A 20,474-nucleotide genomic window follows, 5' to 3' on the forward strand; every position below is an offset into this window, starting at 1 on the left:
ACCGATTAGCTTCGGCAACTAATCCACAGAAAGGCAGGTGACTGTTACGCCCTGGAGTGATGGAAATGCACACCGAATCACTCCAAAATCACAAATGGATAAAAGCGCCTTCACTTCAATGCTACATTATATCACTAAGCATAAAGCGAGTGTAAGAAATCTGTATAAATACTCAAACTCAATATTTTCGAAAGAGTCTGTTAAAATCTCAAATCAGAATAGCAATCGATTGATTCCGTATATTAAACGTCAATATTGAGAAGCGAGTACCTCTTGAATGTGCTGTTGTTTCCGTCCAGGGCATGACTGACTTCATCGATGTTTTGAGCAAAGTACTTGACCCAATTATGTCGATCAAGCGGGCCTCAGTGGAACCAAATAGTGAGACTAGGTTTAATCACATCCACTCGGATAAATACCGTCTCAACTCGAGATACTCAGCTTAATTCCACGACCCTATAGGCAGAATTGTCCTCTTGTATATAAAGATGGGGTTTTGGGCAAGAATTGTTATCCACTTTGTCAATTGATCCAATTAGTTGAGTCAGATCTTAACCCAGGTGGGAAAACTTAAATCCCACAAAGCTTGTTCAAATGACATATGCCCTCGTGCCCTTCAACTTATGTGATATAAGCCGAATTGAGTAAACATAGTTCAAATTGGGAAGTTTGCAACTTAGATTGCCGTTTTTGCCCCATATTTGAAAAAATTTCTCCAACGGTTGGTGTCTTAGATTCCAAGCGGAGCAATTCTCGGATAGATTTGCCGAGCGTAGCCCATCTTTCTAGCTTGTAATTCAAGCAGAACTGAGCTATATATATTGCTTCTCTGCAAGCATCGTCATCTCCTCAAACAAACAAACCACTTCATTCATATACATTATCAAGATGGCGTAAGTCCTTGATTATTCTCAATCCACTTGAGAATTGAACACCCAGACGTATATCGAAGCTAATAAAATGAAAGAAAATTCGATTTTGAACTCCGACTCGTTAAACTTGAGAAATCCCTGCCATACATCATTGCGCCTCTCCTTGTTTTCTCGCTTGGGCTTCAAAAGTTCATAAATTTGGACAAATCGGATCAGGATGTCCTATTCTGGTCCCAGATATGCTTCAGCACAAGCCTATGCCACTTTGTCTATAGACAGTAAGCTTTTCGCTCTTCATTTATAGAGATTGAATTTTTAACAAGATTCGAACAATTAGATCAGATGCGATGCACCATCGCTCGTTACCAGGGGCGCTAGAGGAGAAAGCAAATTGAGGAGATATAAACAAGTGGCTTTGGGTGATAAGTTGAGAAAACATATAGATGTGGAGTACAATTGAACAATATATCTTTTTACAGCCTGTAATGTTAAGGAAACGAACTTGAATGACTATAGCACAATTCCGCAGGTAAAATGTCATTTGGTTCTAAGTTGTATGGTCTGAAAGCGGTGTACCCCAATCGCTTCGTACAATTTTTAAGATACGAACACGTGGTGCGAAGTGCGAAATGCGAAATGCGAAATGCGAAATGCGAAATGTGAAATGTGAAATGTGAAATGTGAAATGTGAAATGTGAAATGTGAAATGCGAAATGCGAAATGCGAAGTGCGAAGTGCGAGTAGCTATACTATAGAAACGAAATTAAGAAAGGACTGTCATTTTTGACTATCTTATTCATTCGAAAAACGCTAGTGAAGATCATTCATTTAAGGTTATTTTAGGGCTAATTGTAAAATACCTCAAAATAGAAGTTTTCAGCTGAAATACTTGGTATTTAATAAACAATGCATTCAAGAAACGAATCAAACAACTCCGGCGGTTATTGCAACCCTAATCCACGAGAAACTCAAACAATTAGTCCTTGCTAGCGTTTTCCGAATTGTTCTAATGAATACGGTTTATCAATTCTTTTGATTACCTAATACGCGCAACATTCTAAGCGTGGTTTCTATATTGAATTTATCTGTTAAAGCTGCAGAATTGTTAGCCAGGAAGATCTGATTTAAAAATCCAAGACAGCAAGGAAGGTGGCCGTGCATGTTAAGGTTTCCACTGACATGAAGTACTATTTATATAGTGCTCGCAGCCAACTTTTCAAACATCATTCTTTTTAACGATCGGTATCCTTCAAGCACGCGTTCATTAACTATGCATCTAATTTCCCTCTTCCTCCCGCTCAGTCTGTTGTCGACTGCTGCTGCAGCTGATTACAATGCATCGACTCCTACATCAGATGCACTGCAGCTCCAAGAATTTGAATGCAGATGTGGAGCCGGTAGCTTTCTCTCAATGCCACATGCCAGCATCACACGTCGTTCAGAATCCATGCAATGTCACTCTTACAGCAAGTTACCACCATCGAAACCCCAGCGTACATGCTCCTACAAGAAAATCTTACTAACCTTTCTCTCACAAAAAAATTAATCGACGCCCGTGGTACTAATGAGCCGCAAGGCATTTCTATCATGTTCTATCCCATGCTCCAGTCCATTCTTGCCAAAGTCCCCGATGGTGTAAGCCTCCCTGTCGAATACCCCGCCGGCGTAGACCAAAATACTACATCCGGCCAGAAATTCATCATCGACACCATTAATCAAGGACTCCAAAAGTGCCCTAATCAAGCATATGCTCTTTTCGGATATTCCCAGGGGGCCACTTTGATACTAAGGACGCTTGAGGAACTCAGCTCTGAAGCTATTAACTCCGTCTCGTCCGTTATTCTCGTAGGCAACCCGTACCGTGTTCCGGATAAACTATCGAATGTGAATGGTACCGGGCAGGCGGGAAATGATGCTACGGTGGGATTATTTGTAGCTTCAGCGACTGCGAACAACGAAAGCATCCCACAGCTCTCCGACAAACTAGACCAGAGTGGTAAAGTACTTGACTATTGTCTTGAGGTGAGTTCATAGGAGGAGAGCTATGCTGAATATGTAAAAAGTATTTTATACTAACGAGTAAATATTTTCAGGGCGATGGTGTTTGCGCGCTCAATCCTGCTTGCTCATGTATACTTACTGCAGGCCATCTTTCGTATGGTTTAACTGAGAGTGTGCAAACTACTGCAGTAGAGCACGTTATTGCAAGGGTTGCATAATCCAGTATTAAATATGCTGAATTCATCGAACCATAAATTGTTTTAAAAATTCTACAATTTGATGTTTGTCACGATACGAGTGAATATTCACACCCGAGGTAGCAGTAGCGCACAAGCATAGTACATGTAGCTCTTGGAGCTCTGAGCCTAGAATAGATATACACAATACAATATGTTTATCCATACCTATTATAAAGACCTCATGGTCGCCACGTATATAATATCAATAACGTTCAAATATGAACTCGACTTCTGATTTGAAAAATAAATAAAAGAACTGTTTAACAGATTCAGCATGTGTGTCGATATCAGAACTAACTGTAGAAAGTCATGAAATCAGATAGCGGCTGCCACTCACTCACTTGAATAAATGAAATACGACCACGATAAAATACGAAATCTTGATATGTTGAAACAAGTATTGAATTTCATTATAAAACAGTAACAGTTCAAAAACAAACATTCTCAGGCCAACGAACAACCAAATTTGTGTCGGAAAAACAGATAATCCTCGCTCCAATGCCACTCTTGTACATAATATTCCCATCTAATCCATCCGGACTCATAATCCCATATCCTAAGCAATCCATTGTGCCATATTGGCCAACTCTTTACTTCTTGATTGGTTCTCCCCAGGCGTTCAATTGTTGACCACCACTTCCTCCGCTTCCACCACCAGTGACACCTCCAAGTGCACCACCCAAAGTACCAGTAGCTCCGCCAGCAACATTTCCAACAGTGTTGGTAGCACCACCAGCTACATCGCCAACGCCGTTAAGAGTAGTGTTCAATGTATTTCCGAGTCCTTCTGTTGTCTTGCCGAGAGCACCACCAACTCCGCCGAGTAAGCCGCCTTGTCCATTGGCTTGGGCGCCGCCTGTGAGAGTGTTATCGAGTGCGCCGACGAGTCCGCCGAGGAGTCCCCCACCTTGAGACATGATTATTTGGATTTGAGGGGTTGGGTTTGATTTGTTTTGGAGAAGGAACTTAGTGTTTGATTTTGATTTGAGATTTAGAAATCGTATGTATGATAGATCTGCAGATGATTTGTTTGTTGATGTTGAGAGTTAGAAATTACCCGGCAGAAAGCCCCCAGATATATACTTCTCCAACTCAACGATTCTCGTCTAAACCCCGTGTTGGAATATGCATATTGACGCCACAAATGGTGGAGCACTTCCATCATCTTCTCGATCTTGGGTCGATGGTAATTTCAGGATTTCCTGTTTTTTCCAAAAATCAAGGCTAGGATCCATGTTAGACCCTGACGTAGATCACATATTAAAAATGACTGGGATGTTGGAGGGCCCAACCAACGGTTCTCCAGAACGCATGTCATGAGTAACACCCGTCAGACATCAATGGTGGGGTAATCTGATGATAGGGGGGAAGGAGATTGACGTAATTGTCAAAAAGAATGGGTACGGGATCTAGATTATGCATGAGATCGTGATGAAGAGGGTCGCAAATGAGGCAAGGAAGGTTGACCCGAGGTCACAGCCACATAGGTTATTGTAAAGAACTTGCTTTCTCAAGACATATGTGATAGATTCCTGTTGCAAGCCTTGCTTACGACTAGTCCGGTGATTTATTGGTTGGAACAAAAGAAGAAACAATGTGAGTTGCACGTGACGTGTCGGGCATCTTCCATAACTCCACCAAAAGATGATCGAATGATACGATGAAATAGAAAGAAAAGAAACAAAACAAATCGCGATGAGGCTTCTCTGAATGACTTGTGTGATAGATCCTCAAGGTTTGGAGTCTGCGGAGAATGTTTGATATCTCTAACAAGAATCTAATCATGATCGAGCCAATTCCATCCCTCTTTTTCAAGCATGTGAGACACTCGAAGACTTTAATTTAGGTGTCCATTCATGTTACTTCCTCCAGGACATCCCCCATTATACTCCGTCTATTTGTCTCTAAGTAGCCGCGTAACAAAAATCGCTCCCGTCACTCGGATATTTATCCGAAAAGAATGTCCCACTATCATCACTCAAAACCACATAACCAGTAGTATCACCCGTGTTGAAGTCATCCATCCATGAGTTATACAACGTGCAGTTACTATCCAAGGGGTTCCACGAGTAGGATATACATGCTGTCACATAACGACAATTATATTGACATTTTAAAACGTCGGCGTAAGAGGCTGATCCGAAATATCGTGCGGCAAGTGCTGTATCAGCTGTACCTTGAACATTGCAGCCGTCGATAGTTTTGGTGGCGATTGCGGCGGAGGATGTGGTGGTTGCGGGTACATCAGTTGTAGTGGCTGTAATGGTTGTGGTTGGTGTATCGTCTTGGGGTGCTGCAGTTCGGGCGATGATTTCCACAGCGGGATCCAGTGGAGAAGCGACCGCGAGAGATGCGACCATCAGGAGCAAGAATGTTGGTGTTAGGCGAGTCATTTTTTGCTGTTTTGCTGCTCGGATTTTGCCGGCGTAGTCTTTTGAAATTCGATTTAAATTCGGTCTGTGACTCGAGGATAGAAATACCTTTGTAAATCAGGAATTATAGATTTATTTATAAATTTGTATGCTGTTGTACCGAAGATCTTGCGATGTCCCTGGGATTCAAAATAAGCAAAATTTAATGCTACATAGGTGGTTACCATTTGTCAAAGAAATTGATTTTTTGAAGGTGCGTCAATTCAGCCTGAATGATTATGGTCTTACAAACTGCACAGAGCCTCGTATCATGCACTTTCGTTGGAAGTAATTTCTTCATTCGTCTACCCTGCATTCATTTACCTTGCAAGAAATACGAAGAAACCACTAATAGTCAGCAACTGTGCCGATATTCAAGCTTTTCCCATACGGCAATCATCTGCAAGCCACCAAGCATTTTTATCGTTCTAGGAACATAATATTTATTCAGCTCGTTGTTCACGAACTTGTGTCAACAAAGTCCCATGCTGAAGTGCGTTTCGAACATTAGACATAGCAAGGGCTTCTGATTTGTGCTACTTTCTGTTAGTCGAAGAAAGTAACTGAACTTGTTGTTGCTTACAATAGTTTCGAATGTGGCAGCAGCCATGTGCGGAGTCAGGACAACATTCTCGTTTTCTAACAGCTTGGGATGTACTTGAGGCTCATTTTCAAAAACATCTAGACCAGCGCTGTATAATTTACCGGATTCCAAGTCGTCAAGCAAAGCTTGTTCGTCAACTAGAGGTCCCCGCGAAGTATTGATCAAAATGGCACCATCCTTCATTTGTGCAAATTCGTTCGAGCCGATCGTGTACCGAGTATTGTCCGAGAGTGGAAGGTGTACTGAAATGATATCGCTTGTCCGGAGAAGCTCTTCAAAGGTAACGTATTTGGTGCCTGGAGGGATCCTTTCCGCTGGAAGGGGACTGCGGTTGTGATATTGAATATGCATCTCAAATGCTGAGGCACGTTTGGCTACTACACTACCAATATTGCCCATGCCGAGAATCCCCAGAACTTTTCCTTCCGGATCGTGTCCTAACCCAGCATGCCCGCGCCATTGGCCATTCCGGATGGACGAAGAAGAAATCCATGATCGACGTAAAGCACCGAGCAAGAGATACATGGTAGCATCGCTGTTGCATTACCAATCTTCGCGGGGGAGTTTGAAACGGCGATACCTGTGAGAATACGTTATGAATCGTTCGAAATATGTGATTTGCGATCTTTTCTACCTTTGATAGTGCAGGTATTAATTTCAATTTGATCGTATCCAACCTGAGGAGCACACACAAATTTGACCGATTCTGGCAGAGATTGAATAAGATCGGTGTCAAAACGGCCAGTGTACTATTTCAGTAAGCCCATGTCAGCTGAAAATGCAGGCTCACGTACTTTGTAAGCATCTTCACATCTTATTATTACTACGACTCCATCGTAGTGCCCCGAATGGCAACCATTGCGAAAAGTATCTCTGTCTCCATCCTTAAGATGCTATAATCTCAAAATTAGCATCGTAAATATTATTCGTAACAAATAAATACTCACGATTAATTCCGCGATATCTGACAGATTGTTCCATTCCGAAGATGCACAATATATTGTTCCTATGAGTAGTACTTTAGGCAAATCCATCACGACTGTCGAGATTAGTAGCCAAGATGATAAGCTCGGGTTCAGATTAAGGTGCAGTGAGAAATTGAGAGCGTAAGTCGAAAAAGGTATGAGATGAATATCTTGCTACTCTATTCAAGAACCAATATTCAGCTGAATTGTCGTATGGCAAATAGATCGATTTTGCCGAACATTTACATTTGGATTTGTGGATGCACCAATCGTATATGCAATGCGCGACGAGCCCAATTGAGCGCACGCGTCTCTACCGAGGCAAAGTAGTGGAATAAGATTTTGCGGATTAGTGAGGCCCATGAAATCTTCGAATAGTATTCAGTGAGTCTTCACTGACATCCCGTCAATTAGACAGTTTACAACCGCGTGGAGATGTCGACGATGCAAACGCCTGGATTTCACAAAGCGAGCGACATTTGCCTGCCTACTGATCAACCGCCTTGCAAATATAGCGCTCGTACCAATGATTATACATCCTGTCACTCCATTGGACTTATCAACAGCAAATTAGCTGAAGAGGGGAATGACAAACAGGTCGGACATCTTAATTTCGTGTATGATTTCGAATATCAAATTGACTTGGAGGTAGTAAGTATTCTTTGACCGGAGTATATCCGAGGTCCGAGACAATCTCATCCACCTCCGACGGTCTATGCGGATGCAACAATGAGCTGATGGAGATGTCGATAAGATAAGATAAGATGAGATCTACACCAAAGTGTATTCTTTAAGGACAAGATTCGTATCGTCGTTGTGAAACCATCAGGCATATACTCGTGTCTATAATCATGATCATTCCACTACGCACACATTTGGCCTTTCAAAGTGCAATAAAATTCGAGGGGGACGAGCAGCCTTGCTGCATATCTGATTTATGATATTAGCAGATAAAAAATTGAATCTCACATGCATGAATGATGACTTTTAGTGACACTGCATGGTAACAACGCAAAAGTAAGACCACCAACCTGGTATTCACTGTCATGATAATTGGAGAACTAACGATACAGCCGAGAGGCCCCCTTTTCAATTCAATGCAATGAAACAAATGACTAATCGCCATAATTATAAAATATCATTACAAGATAACAATGCTACATATTCGTATACTCGTACTTTCAAACATCGAGAAACCAAATCACTTCAGCTGAGTCCCTAAAACAGTTAGAATTATTGGTTATGACACGAAAAATTGGCCGAACTCACTATGATCATCCACTTTCGACTCATCCATTCTACTATCGTTATTCTCATCAGCAGCCTCTCCTTCATCCCCTTTCTTCTTTGAGGAAAACAAGGAGCCAAATGTCCATACAGAACCCTTCTTGCTTTCTGTTCTCACATCATCATCAGCATCAATGGTTACGGATTCGCTTGCTTCTTCCTCCTCCACTGGTGCACCAGTCTCTGTTTTCTCGGCTTTCTTCGAGCTCCAGAAAGAGCTAACTCCTTTGGATGCGAAAGTGGGAATAGCTGCTCCGGCCTTCAAACCTGTTGAAGCTGCGCCAGTAAGACCAGATCCTGCAGCAGATGCGTACTCAGATACACCGGACCCTGCTTTTTGAGAGATTCGGTAAAGACTCTGAAGATATGATTCTCGCTGCTTTGTATCGAGGTCATTTTCTTGGATATCTGGTAGTGGAATCGAGGCAGCGGCAGCCACAATATCAAGAGGTGATTCTCGCACCCCGTCCATGTCTAGATTTGGAACCGATTCGGAGTCTGTAGCTGTTGCCATCTCACCATCTTCCGTCTGTACATCTGTAGTATCTTTCGCCGGGATAGCATCTGGAGAAGGTTCTGGCGGTGGTGGTACATCCACGAGTTTGTTGTCGGCTTTGAACCATTCAACAACTAGATCTCTTGCTTGTTCCGACATTTCATCATAATTATCGTTGGTTTGTGGTTTGAACATACTCATATGTGCTTGAACTTCATCCTCGACTGCACCATTGACAGTTCGAATAAAGAGCTCGTGAGACTTTTGTCCTGGAGCAGGTATTGCAGAGAAAGTTCTCTCCGGAACAAAATACCCACCTGTCCAATATCCGTTTTCTCCCAATGAAGTATAGAAATTTCTGATTCCAACTCCTTCAATCTTGGACAGTCTTTCAAGTCTCTGGACCATCTCTTTTTGTCTCATCAACGCGCCCACAAACTTAAGATGACTTGACAACCATGCGAAAGATTGACCGACACTATCTCGATTGATATATGCGAGCCCTTGTCCCAATGCATCGTAGCCTTGCTCCGCTCCATCCTTGATAGAGTTCTTATTCAGATTCTTGACACCTGAAATAATAGTCTCACGGTTTCTGTATGCCGCCACACCACCAGCTGCAATTGCTCCCACAACACCAGATTTTACTGCAATTCCTTCCCAGATTTTCCATCCCGGACTTGCAGTTCTGGTTGTAGCTGTCAAAGAGCTTCCTGCTTGTCTGGCGGCTTGTTTTGCAGACATGGTTCCTAAGGACCTAGCACTGATAAGGCCAGCTGATGCTGCCGACATTATATTCCAGATGTTACTAACCTACATCAAAGTCAGTATTTGTCAGACCGGAAAGATCTCAGATCTTACTTTATTATATTGTGAAAAAGCACCATAGACAAACATAGAACGAGCGAGACCATTGTAAGGGGTATCGAAAGCAAGGATTCCCTGAATGAGAGGGAATATGACATGGTTAGAGTCCTCGTCTTCTTTATCGTGATGATCATTAAGAATTGAGAAAAGTGCATCAGATGCTACAAAGCCTCTGAATGTAATGTCAGTAAAGATTCAGGACTAAGGTAATGAAGCTGGTTCTTACCCCATCGAATGTGCAACCAAGATGACTCCAACAGATCTGTCATTTGGTGGCCATGGAGCTTCAGTCTTCTCTTTTCGAACTTCCATAACCTTTGCTTTCAGCCTATGAAGTTAAGTTAATTAGATCAGTACCCAATAACTCTAGTGATGGCCACATACCATTCAAGAAATCTGTCGGTACTGTCCAGCAGGTCGCCTCTGGTCTCATATTTCGGATATATAAGAAGTTCAACGTCATCATCTGGTAGCTTATCTGCTACATTTTTCTGAAGGGTCTATCTCGAAGGTCAATACCTTTATCCAAGCTACAGATCATATTATTGGCTTACTTGAGGGAACGTATAGAAAGTCTCGCCATTACCCTTGAAGCCATGTATAAAACACAGAAGCAGCGTTCGCTTCATTGTAAAGTCGTACGAGCGAATTACTAATAAAATTTGATGGAGAAATCAGCCACGACAGTATGGGGTTTCCAGTATAAATATGGATATGATCATCTTGCTTCATAGGCGGTTGTGAGGTTGTTAGTGTGAGAAAGCCACTGGAAACCATGGAAGCCGCAAATCACCAATTCAGGGTTTTAGACTTTCACATTCACATGCGTTTCTTCATGGGTGATCTCATAAAGTTTATCTATCCTTACCGCCATATACGTCATTTTCAGCTCGATATACAAGGGACATCGCTGTCGCCCATTTGATGATCATGGATTTTCATGAATAGACGTGGGATGAAATGGAATGTATAGAAAATAAAGTAAAACGTCGTAATTATCAACGCACGTGACTTTATGATCCTGGCGGGCACGTAAAAGAACAAGACGAGATAAGCTGCATATCAACCAGATTGTTCAAGACTTGTCAACGTTCTCATTCAAATTCGACATCTGAATCCTATCTTACTAAGGAACATAATTTGGTGCGTCATTTCTTTATTTCGCGTTAAAATCACCAGTAATGAATCCATGACAAATATTTTGAACATCATTGTAAATTTTTGCTAAAGTACAGGAAGAACCAAGAGGTCCGCTAAACATTAAAAGATAAAAGAAATTACAGACAGACATTTCCAATATCCAAGACCGCTATAAAATACATATACACTTTGAAGTAATCTGTAAAGCAAAATGCTCGTAAAATTCGTCAAATCATTTATTTCTTCTTCTTGCCAGTGATGGAATCAACTACCATTCCAAGTCCAAGACCGTTCAACAGTCCCTTAAGACCAAGACCTCCGAGAAGGTTGTCAAGCAAGCCTCCAAGACCGAGTCCACTGAGCTGTAAAATTTGTTAGCATTTGTTGAGGAAAGGGGTAAATGAGTTCACGTGATAACATACCAATTTACCAACTAATCCGAGAACACCACTCAAAAGCAAGCCGACAGCGGCAAGAATTTGAGCAAGTGGCTCTGAAAGAAGGTTCCATAGAGGGTTGATTTCTTTCTTGGCGTGTGGCATGCCTTCAATCTTTCTCTTGGCATTCTCGATGGTCTCAGAGACAGTGCCGGTAAGCTATGAATAATGGTTAGTCAATGTTCATGTAATAAGCGTATCAAGAATAGACAACATACCTCTTTGAGACAATCAGCTAGATGATACTCTGCTGGAGTAGCTTCGTGAGCTGCTGTCTTAGCCTTGGCTTGAGAAGCAAGTCTTCCACCGGGGTCAAGAGCACGGATAGAGGAGTTAGCCTCAGAAAGGATACGACCACCTTCTTCGATCAATGGCTTGACCTTGTTGACAAGGTCCTCTTCATCAAGATCGTCCTTTGGTGTACGCTCGGCTTTGTCGATGTGTGAGATGATCTGTTTCAGAACTGGCTTGATCTTGCCAAGAGCATCTTCGACGCAGTAAGTCATCTGACCACAGATCTTCTCATCGAGTGCAGCTTCTTCTCTCTTCTTCCTCTCTTCTTCAGTCTCCTCTGGCTCGGCCTCAGGCTCTTCCACCTCTGGTTCTGGTTCTGGCTCTGGCTCGGCTTCTGGCTCTGGCTCCGGTTCATCTTCAACGATGTCCTCGAGGAGAGTCACGTGCCCGAGTGAGTTACCTTTTTGGTCGACAACATCTCCATCGTCGTCAATCTTCTTGCCTGTGCAGAGTTTAAGCTCACCAGATGTCAATTTACCAATGACATCACCGTTCTCATCAACAACATTGCCCTCCTTGTTGACTTTGCGGCCAGACATTGGGCTGACATCCTTCTTGACTTCCTCCTCTTGCCATCTCTCAGCTCTACCAAGCACGTTACCGTTCTTGTCGACAACCTCGCCATCATCATCGACAGCACGACCGAAGAGAACGTTGGCATCGCCAGAGATCAATCGACCAACGACTTCTCCAGATGAGGTAACAACCTTGCCTTCTTTGTTGACAGTGCAACCGTCAAAGTCTGTGAAAGGACCTTCCTTCAAACCTTCACGGTCTCCCTCTGGAACAACCTCACACTTTCCAATGATGTCCCCTCCCTCGTTTCTGACAAAACCTTGCTTATCGCACATTTTACCAGCGAGTTGCTTGATATCACCTTCAACAACGCGACCATAGATCTCTCCAGATTTGTTGACAACGTTACCGGCTTTGTTGACACGCTTTCCAGCCAAGGAAGAGTTGTCGACCTCTGGCTCTGGTTCGGCTTCAGGGGCTTCCCATCTCTCAGCCTTACCAAGAACGTTGCCGCTAGCAGACAAGATATCTCCATCTGCGTCAACCTTCTTGCCCTTGAGTTTCTTGGCATCACCTTCAATGACCTTGCCAATGACCTCGCCATTGTGAACAACATCACCGTTGGACTCAACAGTGGCATCTGGGAAATCCTCGAATGGTGCTGGCTCTTTGAGTTCTTCCTTCTCTGCTTCTGGAATTGGCTCAGCTTGACCAATCTTCTTTCCGCTGTCACCCCAGATAGCACCGTCCTTGTCACATCGACGACCGATCATGTTTTTCAAAGCACCTTGAATGATGCGACCAACAACACGACCAGAGTCATCAGTGACATTTCCGAGCTTGTTTACCTTCTTGTCGAAGAGGACAGAGTAATCTGGTCCTTCAGCCTCTGGCTCTGGCTCTTCTTCAGTGCGCTCTGCCTTTCCAATGACGTTGCCATTCTTGTCAACGATGTCACCATCCTCATCAACAGTCTTTCCGACCATCTTCTTGACATCACCCTCAACAACTTGACCAATTACTTGGCCCTCGTAAACGATCTTGCCGGATTTCTCGACAATTGCACCAGCGAAGTCTTCAAATGGTGATGATCCGTTCTCTTCGGCTTCTGGGAGAGGTTCGGCACGGCCAATTACTTTACCGGTATCGTTGTAGATCTTTCCTTCCTTGTCGCACTTCTTGCCAGCAAGTTTCTTGGCATCACCTTCGACAAGTTGACCAACTGGGTTTCCATCACGATCGACAATCTTTCCAGCCTTGTTGACTTTGAGACCCTCGAGAATGGAGACCGGTGGAATGTTGGAGTCGGCTTCCTCTTTTGCGTCTTCGGCAGTATCTTTAGCCTCATCGGTGGCGCCTTCGACATTTGCTTTAGCTTCGTCTGTTGCACCCTCGAGACCTTCCTTTCCTTGTTCGACAGCGCCTTCAACACCTTCCTTGGCGCCCTCGCCTTCTGGAACCTGGGATTCGAGATCTGCCTTGGAACCAAGATCGGCCTTGGAGCCTTCGACCTTGGAGCCAAGCTTGCTTCCTAGTTGGCTAGCGCCTCCTGCGACACCAACGTTCAAGATTTGCTCTCTGACACTCTCTGGAATGGGGAGTTGATCAACTGGAAGTAAATCAACTTTTCCAATAATGGTGCCATTCTCTCCGACAAGGTTACCCTCATCATCAACATTGACACCTTTCTTGCCGACCAAAGATTTGAGATCGACATCATCCTGAAGTTTGCCAATTGCCTTTTTATCGGCATCGAGAATCTCACCAGACTCTTGGATCTCGAATGGACCCTTGAGTTTGGATTGTGGGATGATTGGCTCTTCAACTGGATCGGCGTCTGGTTTCGAGACAGCATCTTCGGCTTTGGATTTGGTATCTTTAACTTGGTCTTTGGCACCCTCGGTGGCATCTTTAAGATCTGGCTTCTCTCCTTCGAGGCCCGATTTTGCGCTGTCAGCTGGTGACTTTGCACCATCGGCAACCTCTTCTAGAGCATCTTCGGCATCATCGATTGGGTCTGCAGATCCGATGATTTGGCCTTCCTTGTCCAAGACATCTCCTTCCTCGTTGACAATGCTGTCCTTGAGTTTTGATGCGTCGATATCGGTTTCGTTAACTTTGCCAATGACGTTTCCATCGTCGTCAATGACTTGACCCTTCTCATTAACCTTTCCAGCAGCTTCGGTATCCTCTGCGACTGCACTGGCCTCTTTGCCAGTGTCCTCAGCAGTCTCCTTGACATCGCCAGCTTTTGATTCGAGAGTGTCCTTGACATCTCCAGCCTTCGATGCGGTGGCTTCCTTAGCATCTTTAGCCTTTGAGTCGGTGGTTTTCTTAGCATCTCCAGCCTTAGATTCGGTAGTTTCCTTGGCATCTTTGCCAGTCTCTGAAACCTTATCCTTAGCACTGTCACCTGCCTCGGTGGCCTTCTCTTGGGTACCATTGAGAACACCATCAACTTCCTTCTCATCTGAAGCATGAGAAGCCTTGTCTGTGGCCTCTCCCACATTACGAGAATCCTCATTTGGATCACGCTCAGTAAGTTCTTCCTCCTCTTCTACTGGAGCTTCCTCGTCATCTTCTTCTCTTCCTTCCTCTTCTCCCTCTGCAACACCGTTCTCCTCGGTTCCTTCATCATCTTCCTCGTACTCCTCTTGCTCTCCATTGGTGAGGTGATCCTCGTTGTCTGAAATGGCTGATGGAGCCATTCTTTCTGGAGAATCGGGAGGTTCTGAACGGGTTTGTACTGGCTCTGGTGTTGATGGAGCTTTTGGAACGTTCTTCTTAACACTCTTTGGTGCAGGTGATTTTGCAGGATTCTTGGTTGGAGTTTTTGGTGTCTTTGATGCGCTCTTGGGAGTTTTCAACGTTTGCTTTGGGGAGGATTCGGTGTCTGTCATTATCGATTTTTGGGTATCTTTGTAAATGGTAATAATGTTTGTGTTTATAGTATTGTACTGTTTATTCAAAAATAGTGGTCATGCAGAAAAAAAGATAGGCTTCGTACAGAACCCGTGAGCTCTTCTTGTATTGGAATATCAGACTGCTAATTTCCGGTTTACTTGGAAGCAAAGGAGCTTGGATAGCTTGCCTATGATGTAAGTACGTCACAGCTTGGGAGCTATGATGCTGCACAGTATCAGCTTCCAGGCTCTCTACGTCAGCCACTTGGAGCTGATAGATCGAAATGTCTAGGATGGTGAGCCACACCATGTTGAAATTCCTCGAAGCTGGAAGGCCGCATCTTTCCTGGCAATTTGCGTCATGGCATTGTAGTGGAGGTCGTCACTTGCTCGTCATTGGTCGGCTTATTTTGTACCACCCCGCGACATTGTCCTCGAAAATCCTGATGCATCGCGAATCGGTAGACTACCTTTGATCGACAATGGATTTGCTAAAAAAAGTGGTTACACACTTTTTCTTGGTATGGTCAAAAAGCAACCCTGAAAAGATCATGGACTCGTAACCCTGGGGCTCTCCTGAAATCAACATGACATCAAACTAATGATGCATGCAATATCTAAGAAGTTCAAAGCTTCCCCCAGTTTTACAACCAAGTAACGGAACTCTACAATCCAGCGAGTTCTAGCCCCGAATGGCCATCCTAATCGCATCTCCAGGAACCGAATTTTCAATCCTCAGACCGCGTTGTCCCACTCAATAGAGTACGTAAAGTACAAGGAAGGCGAGCTGCAGGAGACATCTCCCTCGAAGTTCAGACGCCACCAGCATCAAGCCACAAATTTTCTTTTCTTGGTTTGAAAGAGTGTCTCCACTTCTCCATTGGATTCGAGCCCCTGGATCCACTGAGTATTCTGACACGAAACGGTTAATCGCTCCGTCCTTCATTAGCCACATTGCAAGGAATATTTCCTGTTATCAAAAATGCGTGTCGTGGTTATAACCATTAAGACGCGTGCGATATATTAATATCGCGGAGATTACATCACTAGACCAGATTTAGTTGGGCCGTGCCGCGCAAAGCACTCGCCACATGCAGATTGGTGGGTACTCTTCGGTTAGGCCTTCCCCTTCATTTCGGGTCGAAGCGACAATGTTCTTGTTTTTATAGACTCGACTCGGTAACAGGATTTATGCCTGGAAATCATTTTTTGTGATTCTGGTTGGTTACATCATTTGAATTCCTTTTGGATGGGTAAGCACTTTGAAGATTCAAGATTTAGGTGGTGCGTCGTGGGGTGATTTATTGGGTGAGCGAGTTTTGCACATGCCTCCTTCCTTCATGATTGCCTTGTTTCTTAGATGAATCTGATTCTCGTATTGTGTCAAATATCTGCGTATTTCGTGCTTCATTTTCTCTTGTTCATAGTCTCGTGATCTCTCGGCGTAGTTCTTTTTGCAAGGATCACCAAGATCTTTTAAGTCTCTAGATGCAGCGATTCAAAACTAAATAAAAAATGAATTTTTTTTCAAATGTAGAGGAGCAGTAACAATAATTGGTGTTGAGTGGAGAAGAATACATGGACTTTCCATCATCTTGTTCACTGGACTAGAACTAGATCAAGCCCATAATTCCAGCAAGAATGCGAGTTTTAAGTTATTTTAGAAGGTTAGACCAAGACATGAAGATTATCAATCTCTTTATTGAGTAAAACGCTAAAGATACATATACATAGATATTCAACGCTGAAATAACACGCTGGCTTTTGAATCACAAATTCCGTGTGCTGAAGTAACTAATGAAACACAAACTTAAATAACCTAAACCATACCGAACCATCCAAGTACCAATCCATCCATTCTCATTACCACCTGACCTGAAATATCCGTCCATTCCAAAAAAAAATATTACCCTACCATAACCATAGCGCCGACCTCAATTACCAGGTCTCATCATGAACGCAGTAGGAATTCTAATTTGCAAACTAATCCCCTCATTTGTGCTCTTGACATCCAAGAAAATTTCACTTGGACTACTTGCAGCACCAGCATCTGCATTCTGACCTGATGTTCCGGACATAGATCCTAAAGCTCCAAATGATGGGCCATCGACTTTTGGTTTCTCAATATTACCGATAGACTGAACTTGATGTGTTGCTCTGGCCTCCAGCTCCTTAGATTTGAAAGAACCAATTGCCTTGCCTGAAAAGTTGGAAGTAGCTTGGCCAATGACATTTCCTTGGTCATCAAAGAGGTATCCGTCTTTGATAACAGATATACTCTTGCCGACAATGTCATTAATGTTTGGAATGTTAACTTGAACGTCTTTGGCAGTGTCTGTCGCGCCCTCAGCTTGATCCTTGACTCCATTCACAGCGTCGGTAGCCTTATCAGTGCCAGGGATTCCTCCCAATGCACCCTTAGCTTTCTCGCTACTGTCACCTATGGTTTGTTGGACATCATCTGTAAATGGTGAGCCACCCTTGGCATCATCAGTTGAGCCCTTGACACCATCAAGCTTCTCCTCAGCAGTATCTTTGACATTGCCAAGTTTCTCTTGTGTATCATCTTTGGCACTTCCGACTTTGTCTTTAGCATCTCCGGCGACTCCGTTAACTTGTGATTTGGTATCGTCAATTTTATCTTTTGCACCATCGGTTGTACTTGAAGCTTTGCCCCTCACATCATCTGCAACACCATTGATCTTGTCACCAGCATCTCTATCGAGCTTGGATGCTTCATCTGTTTTGTCTTGTGTAGCTTTTTTGATATCGCCGGTAGCGTTTTCAACATTGTCCTTTGCCTTTGACGCCAAATCTTGAGCCTTGGAAGTTGCCCCATCAACAGCATTGGTGGCTTGGTCAGCGTCTGGAACTTGTCCAGCAGAACCTTTGACTTTATCAACTCCTCCCTCGGTTGCTTTAGATGCTTCATCTCCAACATCTTTGGCTTTGTCAGTTGCGCCAGACGCAGTGTTCTTGGCTTGATCAGCACCAGGTGCACTATTGACAGTGTCTTGTGCCTTCTTGGAGCTGTCGTTTGCAACACCATTGACTTGACCTTGACCTTTTTGGGCGGCCTTGGAAGCCTTGCTTAAGAATTTCTTTGGTCGTTTATCAGCTTCCTTTGCAGGCTCTGGGACCGAGTCTTTTGCGTCTTCGACAGACTTTGTGACTTGTTTGGTAGGCTCAGACTTATTTACCGACTTGAGGGGCTTGATACTTTCTTTGAAGTCATCTGGGATAGGAGCTGCTGAGGTAATAACATCCGGTTGAACATCAGGAATAGCTTCAGCTAATTCATTTTCCTCCTCTTCCTCATCATCGTTCTCATCATCTTCATCATCTCCTTCTTCCTCATCCTCTTCTTCATCACTGACATCTTGTTCCTGGTCATCTTGGACATCCGAAACGTCGTCAACTTCACCCTCATGTTCAAATTGATCTTCATTGTCTTCATCATCTTCCTCACCATCTGCCATTTCGATGCCTTCGTCATGTTCCTCCTTTTTATCTGCCTTGATTGGTTTTTCCTGTTCAGCCTCAACCTCAGACTCTTCGTTTTCATTCTGAGGTTCTGGCTTGGGTTGGGACTTTTTCGTCTTTGAGAATTTCTTTGGTCGAGGTGCTTCCTTCTTTTCTACCTTCTCTGCCTCTTCTTTCTCAGCTTCAGGCTCGGCTTCAGATTCTTGCTCTTGCTCTTGCTCTTCAGGCTCTTCAGGCTCTGGCTTTGGTTCAGGTTTCTTGGTCTTCGAAAACTTCTTTGGTCGAGGTGCTTCCTCCTTTTGTTCTACCTTCTCTGGCTCTTCCTGTTCAGCTTCAGGTTCGGCTTCAGATTCCTGATCTTGCTCTTCAGGCTCTGGCTTCGGTTCAGATTTCTTGGTTTTCGAAAATTTCTTTGGTCGAGAGGCCTCCTTCTTTGGCTCAGGCTCTTCCTCCTGCTCAGGCTCATTATCTGCTTCCTCATCGTGCTCTGGTTCGTCTTGTTCAGGCTGAGGCTCTGGCTCGGATTTCTTAGCCTTTGAGAATTTCTTCGGCTTAGATTTTGGCTTCTCAGGCTGGGGTTCCTCCTTCTCAGATTCATCGTTGTCGTCTTGCTCGCCGTCTTTCTCTTGTTCTTCCGGTTCAGGAACTGGCTCAGGCTTCTCTACCGGCTTCTTGAATTTCTTAATCTTCGGCTTGCTTTGAGACTTTGGCGCTGGCGAAGGAGATGTCACTTCAGGGTGTGGTATATTTTTGTCAGCTGGTGGTGTTGCTGGTAGTTTAGGTGCGAATTTCTTGGCCTACGTTGTTTTAATGTTAGCCTTCTGACTTGAATTGAATATTCTTTCAGCCTTTCTTTCTTCCTCTTGCTTTCCTTCTCATCCCTTTGATAAAGTCTTCCTTTAGGTTGAACCAGAGGTAAAGGCCAGGAATTTTGTCCAGAAACAAAGAGGAGTATAACAGTAGGCGAAAGAAGCCAGATAAGCCAGAGCAGGAAACTTACTTTGGTGGTAGAGCCCTGCTTTGCGGATTTCGTTACATCGCTGGTATCTTTTGGAACACTTGCTGTTGGTGTACTTGGAACTGATGGCTTCTCACTAGGTACTGAAGAGGTATCTGCTTTGGGAGTTGAAGGCTTCTTCTTGATTGGAGTTTTGTTTGTCTTCTTCAAGACTTTCTTGGGAGCTTCTTGTGTGTCTGCCATTTCTTCTATTCTTGCGGCTGTAGATGATGTGAATTGTATGGAATTTGGATCGTAGCTTGATGTGCGTTGCTTGACTAGAAGCGTCCACTGATAACGAACAATAAAGTGAGGAGACAGTTTGACGGATGCCTTTCACAGGTATATAGAGGCTTTAGTAGTGTAACACTAAAGTTGAGTGTTGTGTTCATCTTAGTAATTAGATGCGCAAGGAATGATCTCACTGTCTTCAAAGTGTCCCGAAAACCAAGGCTGGGCCCAACTATGACCCAAGTTCTGATTGGAATACATCATTGCGTCAACTTTACAAGAGCTTACAGGCTTCCCCAGAGTAGAACAAGGAAGTTTGGCCCCAGAGTGGATGGCTACAGTAACTTGCATCATATACATGCAACCTTGTAGGTTAAGGATGATAATTGGACCCAATCCTTCAGCTTACACGCCACAGTATCAAATAGGAGCAATTCTACGGGGGTTATTCAAAGCCCTGTTGTGATGTCCTAGAAATTATCGATCCCTCTTTGATTTGTCGTTGTTATAAACGTGTCCGATAGGCAAGACAAATTGCGCACCAACCGAAGATATCCAGCTAAGTAGGAATCATAAAGTGTTCGATTGTCTCAGAGCAAATTTGACAAATCAATGATACATTTCCATGCATAACCTTATTTGACACTTCGATGATTTTGATGTTCCATCGAGATTTGACACATGAAGTAGCCCACATTTTCTTCATGTGGAACTAGCAAGGATAGTAGTCT

The 20,474-nt window shown here is 43.7% G+C and overlaps 8 protein-coding genes across 10 annotated transcripts; 2 read left to right on the forward strand and 6 right to left on the reverse strand.

Annotated features, from left to right (window-relative positions):
* The first annotated feature begins 823 nt into the window (after nt 1-823).
* BCIN_03g01220 (hypothetical protein) lies at nt 824-1,556 on the forward strand. Its single transcript, XM_001559349.2, has 3 exons — nt 824-893; nt 968-1,150; nt 1,210-1,556. The coding sequence occupies exons 1-3, from the start codon at nt 889-891 to the stop codon at nt 1,265-1,267; spliced, it is 246 nt and encodes an 81-aa protein (XP_001559399.1). The 5' UTR covers nt 824-888; the 3' UTR covers nt 1,268-1,556.
* A 482-nt stretch (nt 1,557-2,038) lies between these two features.
* BCIN_03g01230 (hypothetical protein) lies at nt 2,039-3,147 on the forward strand. The gene has a single exon (XM_024691738.1). It carries the CDS (start codon nt 2,325-2,327, stop codon nt 2,904-2,906), a length of 582 nt encoding a protein of 193 aa, XP_024547509.1. The 5' UTR covers nt 2,039-2,324; the 3' UTR covers nt 2,907-3,147.
* A 555-nt stretch (nt 3,148-3,702) lies between these two features.
* On the reverse strand, nt 3,703-4,029 carry BCIN_03g01240 (hypothetical protein; the record flags this gene model as incomplete). Of its 2 annotated transcripts, XM_024698283.1 has the most annotated exons (2): nt 3,703-3,968; nt 4,020-4,029. In XM_024698283.1, the coding sequence occupies 2 exons, from the start codon at nt 4,027-4,029 to the stop codon at nt 3,703-3,705; spliced, it is 276 nt and encodes a 91-aa protein (XP_024547510.1). The 2 variants fall into 2 exon arrangements, with proteins under 2 accessions (XP_024547510.1, XP_001559397.1); XM_001559347.1 differs by having other exon boundaries at nt 3,703-4,029.
* A 638-nt stretch (nt 4,030-4,667) lies between these two features.
* BCIN_03g01250 (hypothetical protein) lies at nt 4,668-5,636 on the reverse strand. The gene has a single exon (XM_001559346.2). It carries the CDS (start codon nt 5,503-5,505, stop codon nt 5,017-5,019), a length of 489 nt encoding a protein of 162 aa, XP_001559396.1. The 5' UTR covers nt 5,506-5,636; the 3' UTR covers nt 4,668-5,016.
* Nucleotides 5,637-5,948: 312 nt separating this feature from the next.
* Nucleotides 5,949-7,310, reverse strand: BCIN_03g01260 (hypothetical protein). 2 transcript variants are annotated; one of them, XM_024691740.1, is made up of 5 exons: nt 7,075-7,310; nt 6,922-7,020; nt 6,762-6,876; nt 6,107-6,707; nt 5,949-6,059 (listed from the first exon to the last, which is right to left on the reverse strand). In XM_024691740.1, the coding sequence occupies exons 4-5, from the start codon at nt 6,650-6,652 to the stop codon at nt 5,967-5,969; spliced, it is 639 nt and encodes a 212-aa protein (XP_024547511.1). In that variant the 5' UTR covers nt 6,653-6,707; nt 6,762-6,876; nt 6,922-7,020; nt 7,075-7,310; the 3' UTR covers nt 5,949-5,966. The 2 variants fall into 2 exon arrangements, with proteins under 2 accessions (XP_024547511.1, XP_024547512.1); XM_024691739.1 differs by lacking the exon at nt 5,949-6,059 and having other exon boundaries at nt 6,393-6,707; nt 7,075-7,173.
* An 800-nt stretch (nt 7,311-8,110) lies between these two features.
* Nucleotides 8,111-10,478, reverse strand: BCIN_03g01270 (hypothetical protein). Its single transcript, XM_024691741.1, has 6 exons — nt 10,297-10,478; nt 10,127-10,242; nt 9,969-10,070; nt 9,737-9,914; nt 8,362-9,688; nt 8,111-8,310 (listed from the first exon to the last, which is right to left on the reverse strand). Exons 1-6 carry the CDS (start codon nt 10,369-10,371, stop codon nt 8,294-8,296), a joined length of 1,815 nt encoding a protein of 604 aa, XP_024547513.1. The 5' UTR covers nt 10,372-10,478; the 3' UTR covers nt 8,111-8,293.
* Nucleotides 10,479-10,932: 454 nt separating this feature from the next.
* On the reverse strand, nt 10,933-15,251 carry BCIN_03g01280 (hypothetical protein). The gene is made up of 3 exons (XM_001559342.2): nt 11,538-15,251; nt 11,305-11,478; nt 10,933-11,244 (listed from the first exon to the last, which is right to left on the reverse strand). Exons 1-3 carry the CDS (start codon nt 15,027-15,029, stop codon nt 11,119-11,121), a joined length of 3,792 nt encoding a protein of 1,263 aa, XP_001559392.1. The 5' UTR covers nt 15,030-15,251; the 3' UTR covers nt 10,933-11,118.
* A 1,313-nt stretch (nt 15,252-16,564) lies between these two features.
* Nucleotides 16,565-20,005, reverse strand: BCIN_03g01290 (hypothetical protein). The gene is made up of 2 exons (XM_001559340.2): nt 19,516-20,005; nt 16,565-19,312 (listed from the first exon to the last, which is right to left on the reverse strand). Exons 1-2 carry the CDS (start codon nt 19,714-19,716, stop codon nt 16,967-16,969), a joined length of 2,547 nt encoding a protein of 848 aa, XP_001559390.1. The 5' UTR covers nt 19,717-20,005; the 3' UTR covers nt 16,565-16,966.
* Nucleotides 20,006-20,474: the final 469 nt, after the last annotated feature.

The sequence above is a fragment of the Botrytis cinerea genome, chromosome 3 (genome assembly GCF_000143535.2).
Source record: "Botrytis cinerea B05.10 chromosome 3, complete sequence".
In the NCBI taxonomy this organism is placed as follows: domain Eukaryota; kingdom Fungi; phylum Ascomycota; class Leotiomycetes; order Helotiales; family Sclerotiniaceae; genus Botrytis; species Botrytis cinerea.

Coding starts and splice junctions, on each gene's coding strand:
- BCIN_03g01260 (XM_024691740.1), bottom strand. CDS start 6,652: ATGTATCTCTTGCTCGGTGCTTTACGTCGATCATGGATTTCTTCTTCG. Junction 6,060..6,106: donor CTGCCACATTCGAAACTATT/GTAAGCAACAAC, acceptor AACAGAAAGTAG/CACAAATCAGAAGCCCTTGC.
- BCIN_03g01220 (XM_001559349.2), top strand. Junction 1,151..1,209: donor TGCCACTTTGTCTATAGACA/GTAAGCTTTTCG, acceptor TCGAACAATTAG/ATCAGATGCGATGCACCATC.
- BCIN_03g01290 (XM_001559340.2), bottom strand. CDS start 19,716: ATGGCAGACACACAAGAAGCTCCCAAGAAAGTCTTGAAGAAGACAAAC. Junction 19,313..19,515: donor AGCAGGGCTCTACCACCAAA/GTAAGTTTCCTG, acceptor AAAACAACGTAG/GCCAAGAAATTCGCACCTAA.
- BCIN_03g01270 (XM_024691741.1), bottom strand. CDS start 10,371: ATGAAGCGAACGCTGCTTCTGTGTTTTATACATGGCTTCAAGGGTAAT. Junction 10,243..10,296: donor CTTTCTATACGTTCCCTCAA/GTAAGCCAATAA, acceptor CCTTCGAGATAG/ACCCTTCAGAAAAATGTAGC. Junction 10,071..10,126: donor ACCGACAGATTTCTTGAATG/GTATGTGGCCAT, acceptor TTAACTTCATAG/GCTGAAAGCAAAGGTTATGG.
- BCIN_03g01280 (XM_001559342.2), bottom strand. CDS start 15,029: ATGACAGACACCGAATCCTCCCCAAAGCAAACGTTGAAAACTCCCAAG. Junction 11,479..11,537: donor TAGCTGATTGTCTCAAAGAG/GTATGTTGTCTA, acceptor CATTATTCATAG/CTTACCGGCACTGTCTCTGA. Junction 11,245..11,304: donor TCGGATTAGTTGGTAAATTG/GTATGTTATCAC, acceptor CAAATTTTACAG/CTCAGTGGACTCGGTCTTGG.
- BCIN_03g01230 (XM_024691738.1), top strand. CDS start 2,325: ATGTCACTCTTACAGCAAGTTACCACCATCGAAACCCCAGCGTACATG.
- BCIN_03g01250 (XM_001559346.2), bottom strand. CDS start 5,505: ATGACTCGCCTAACACCAACATTCTTGCTCCTGATGGTCGCATCTCTC.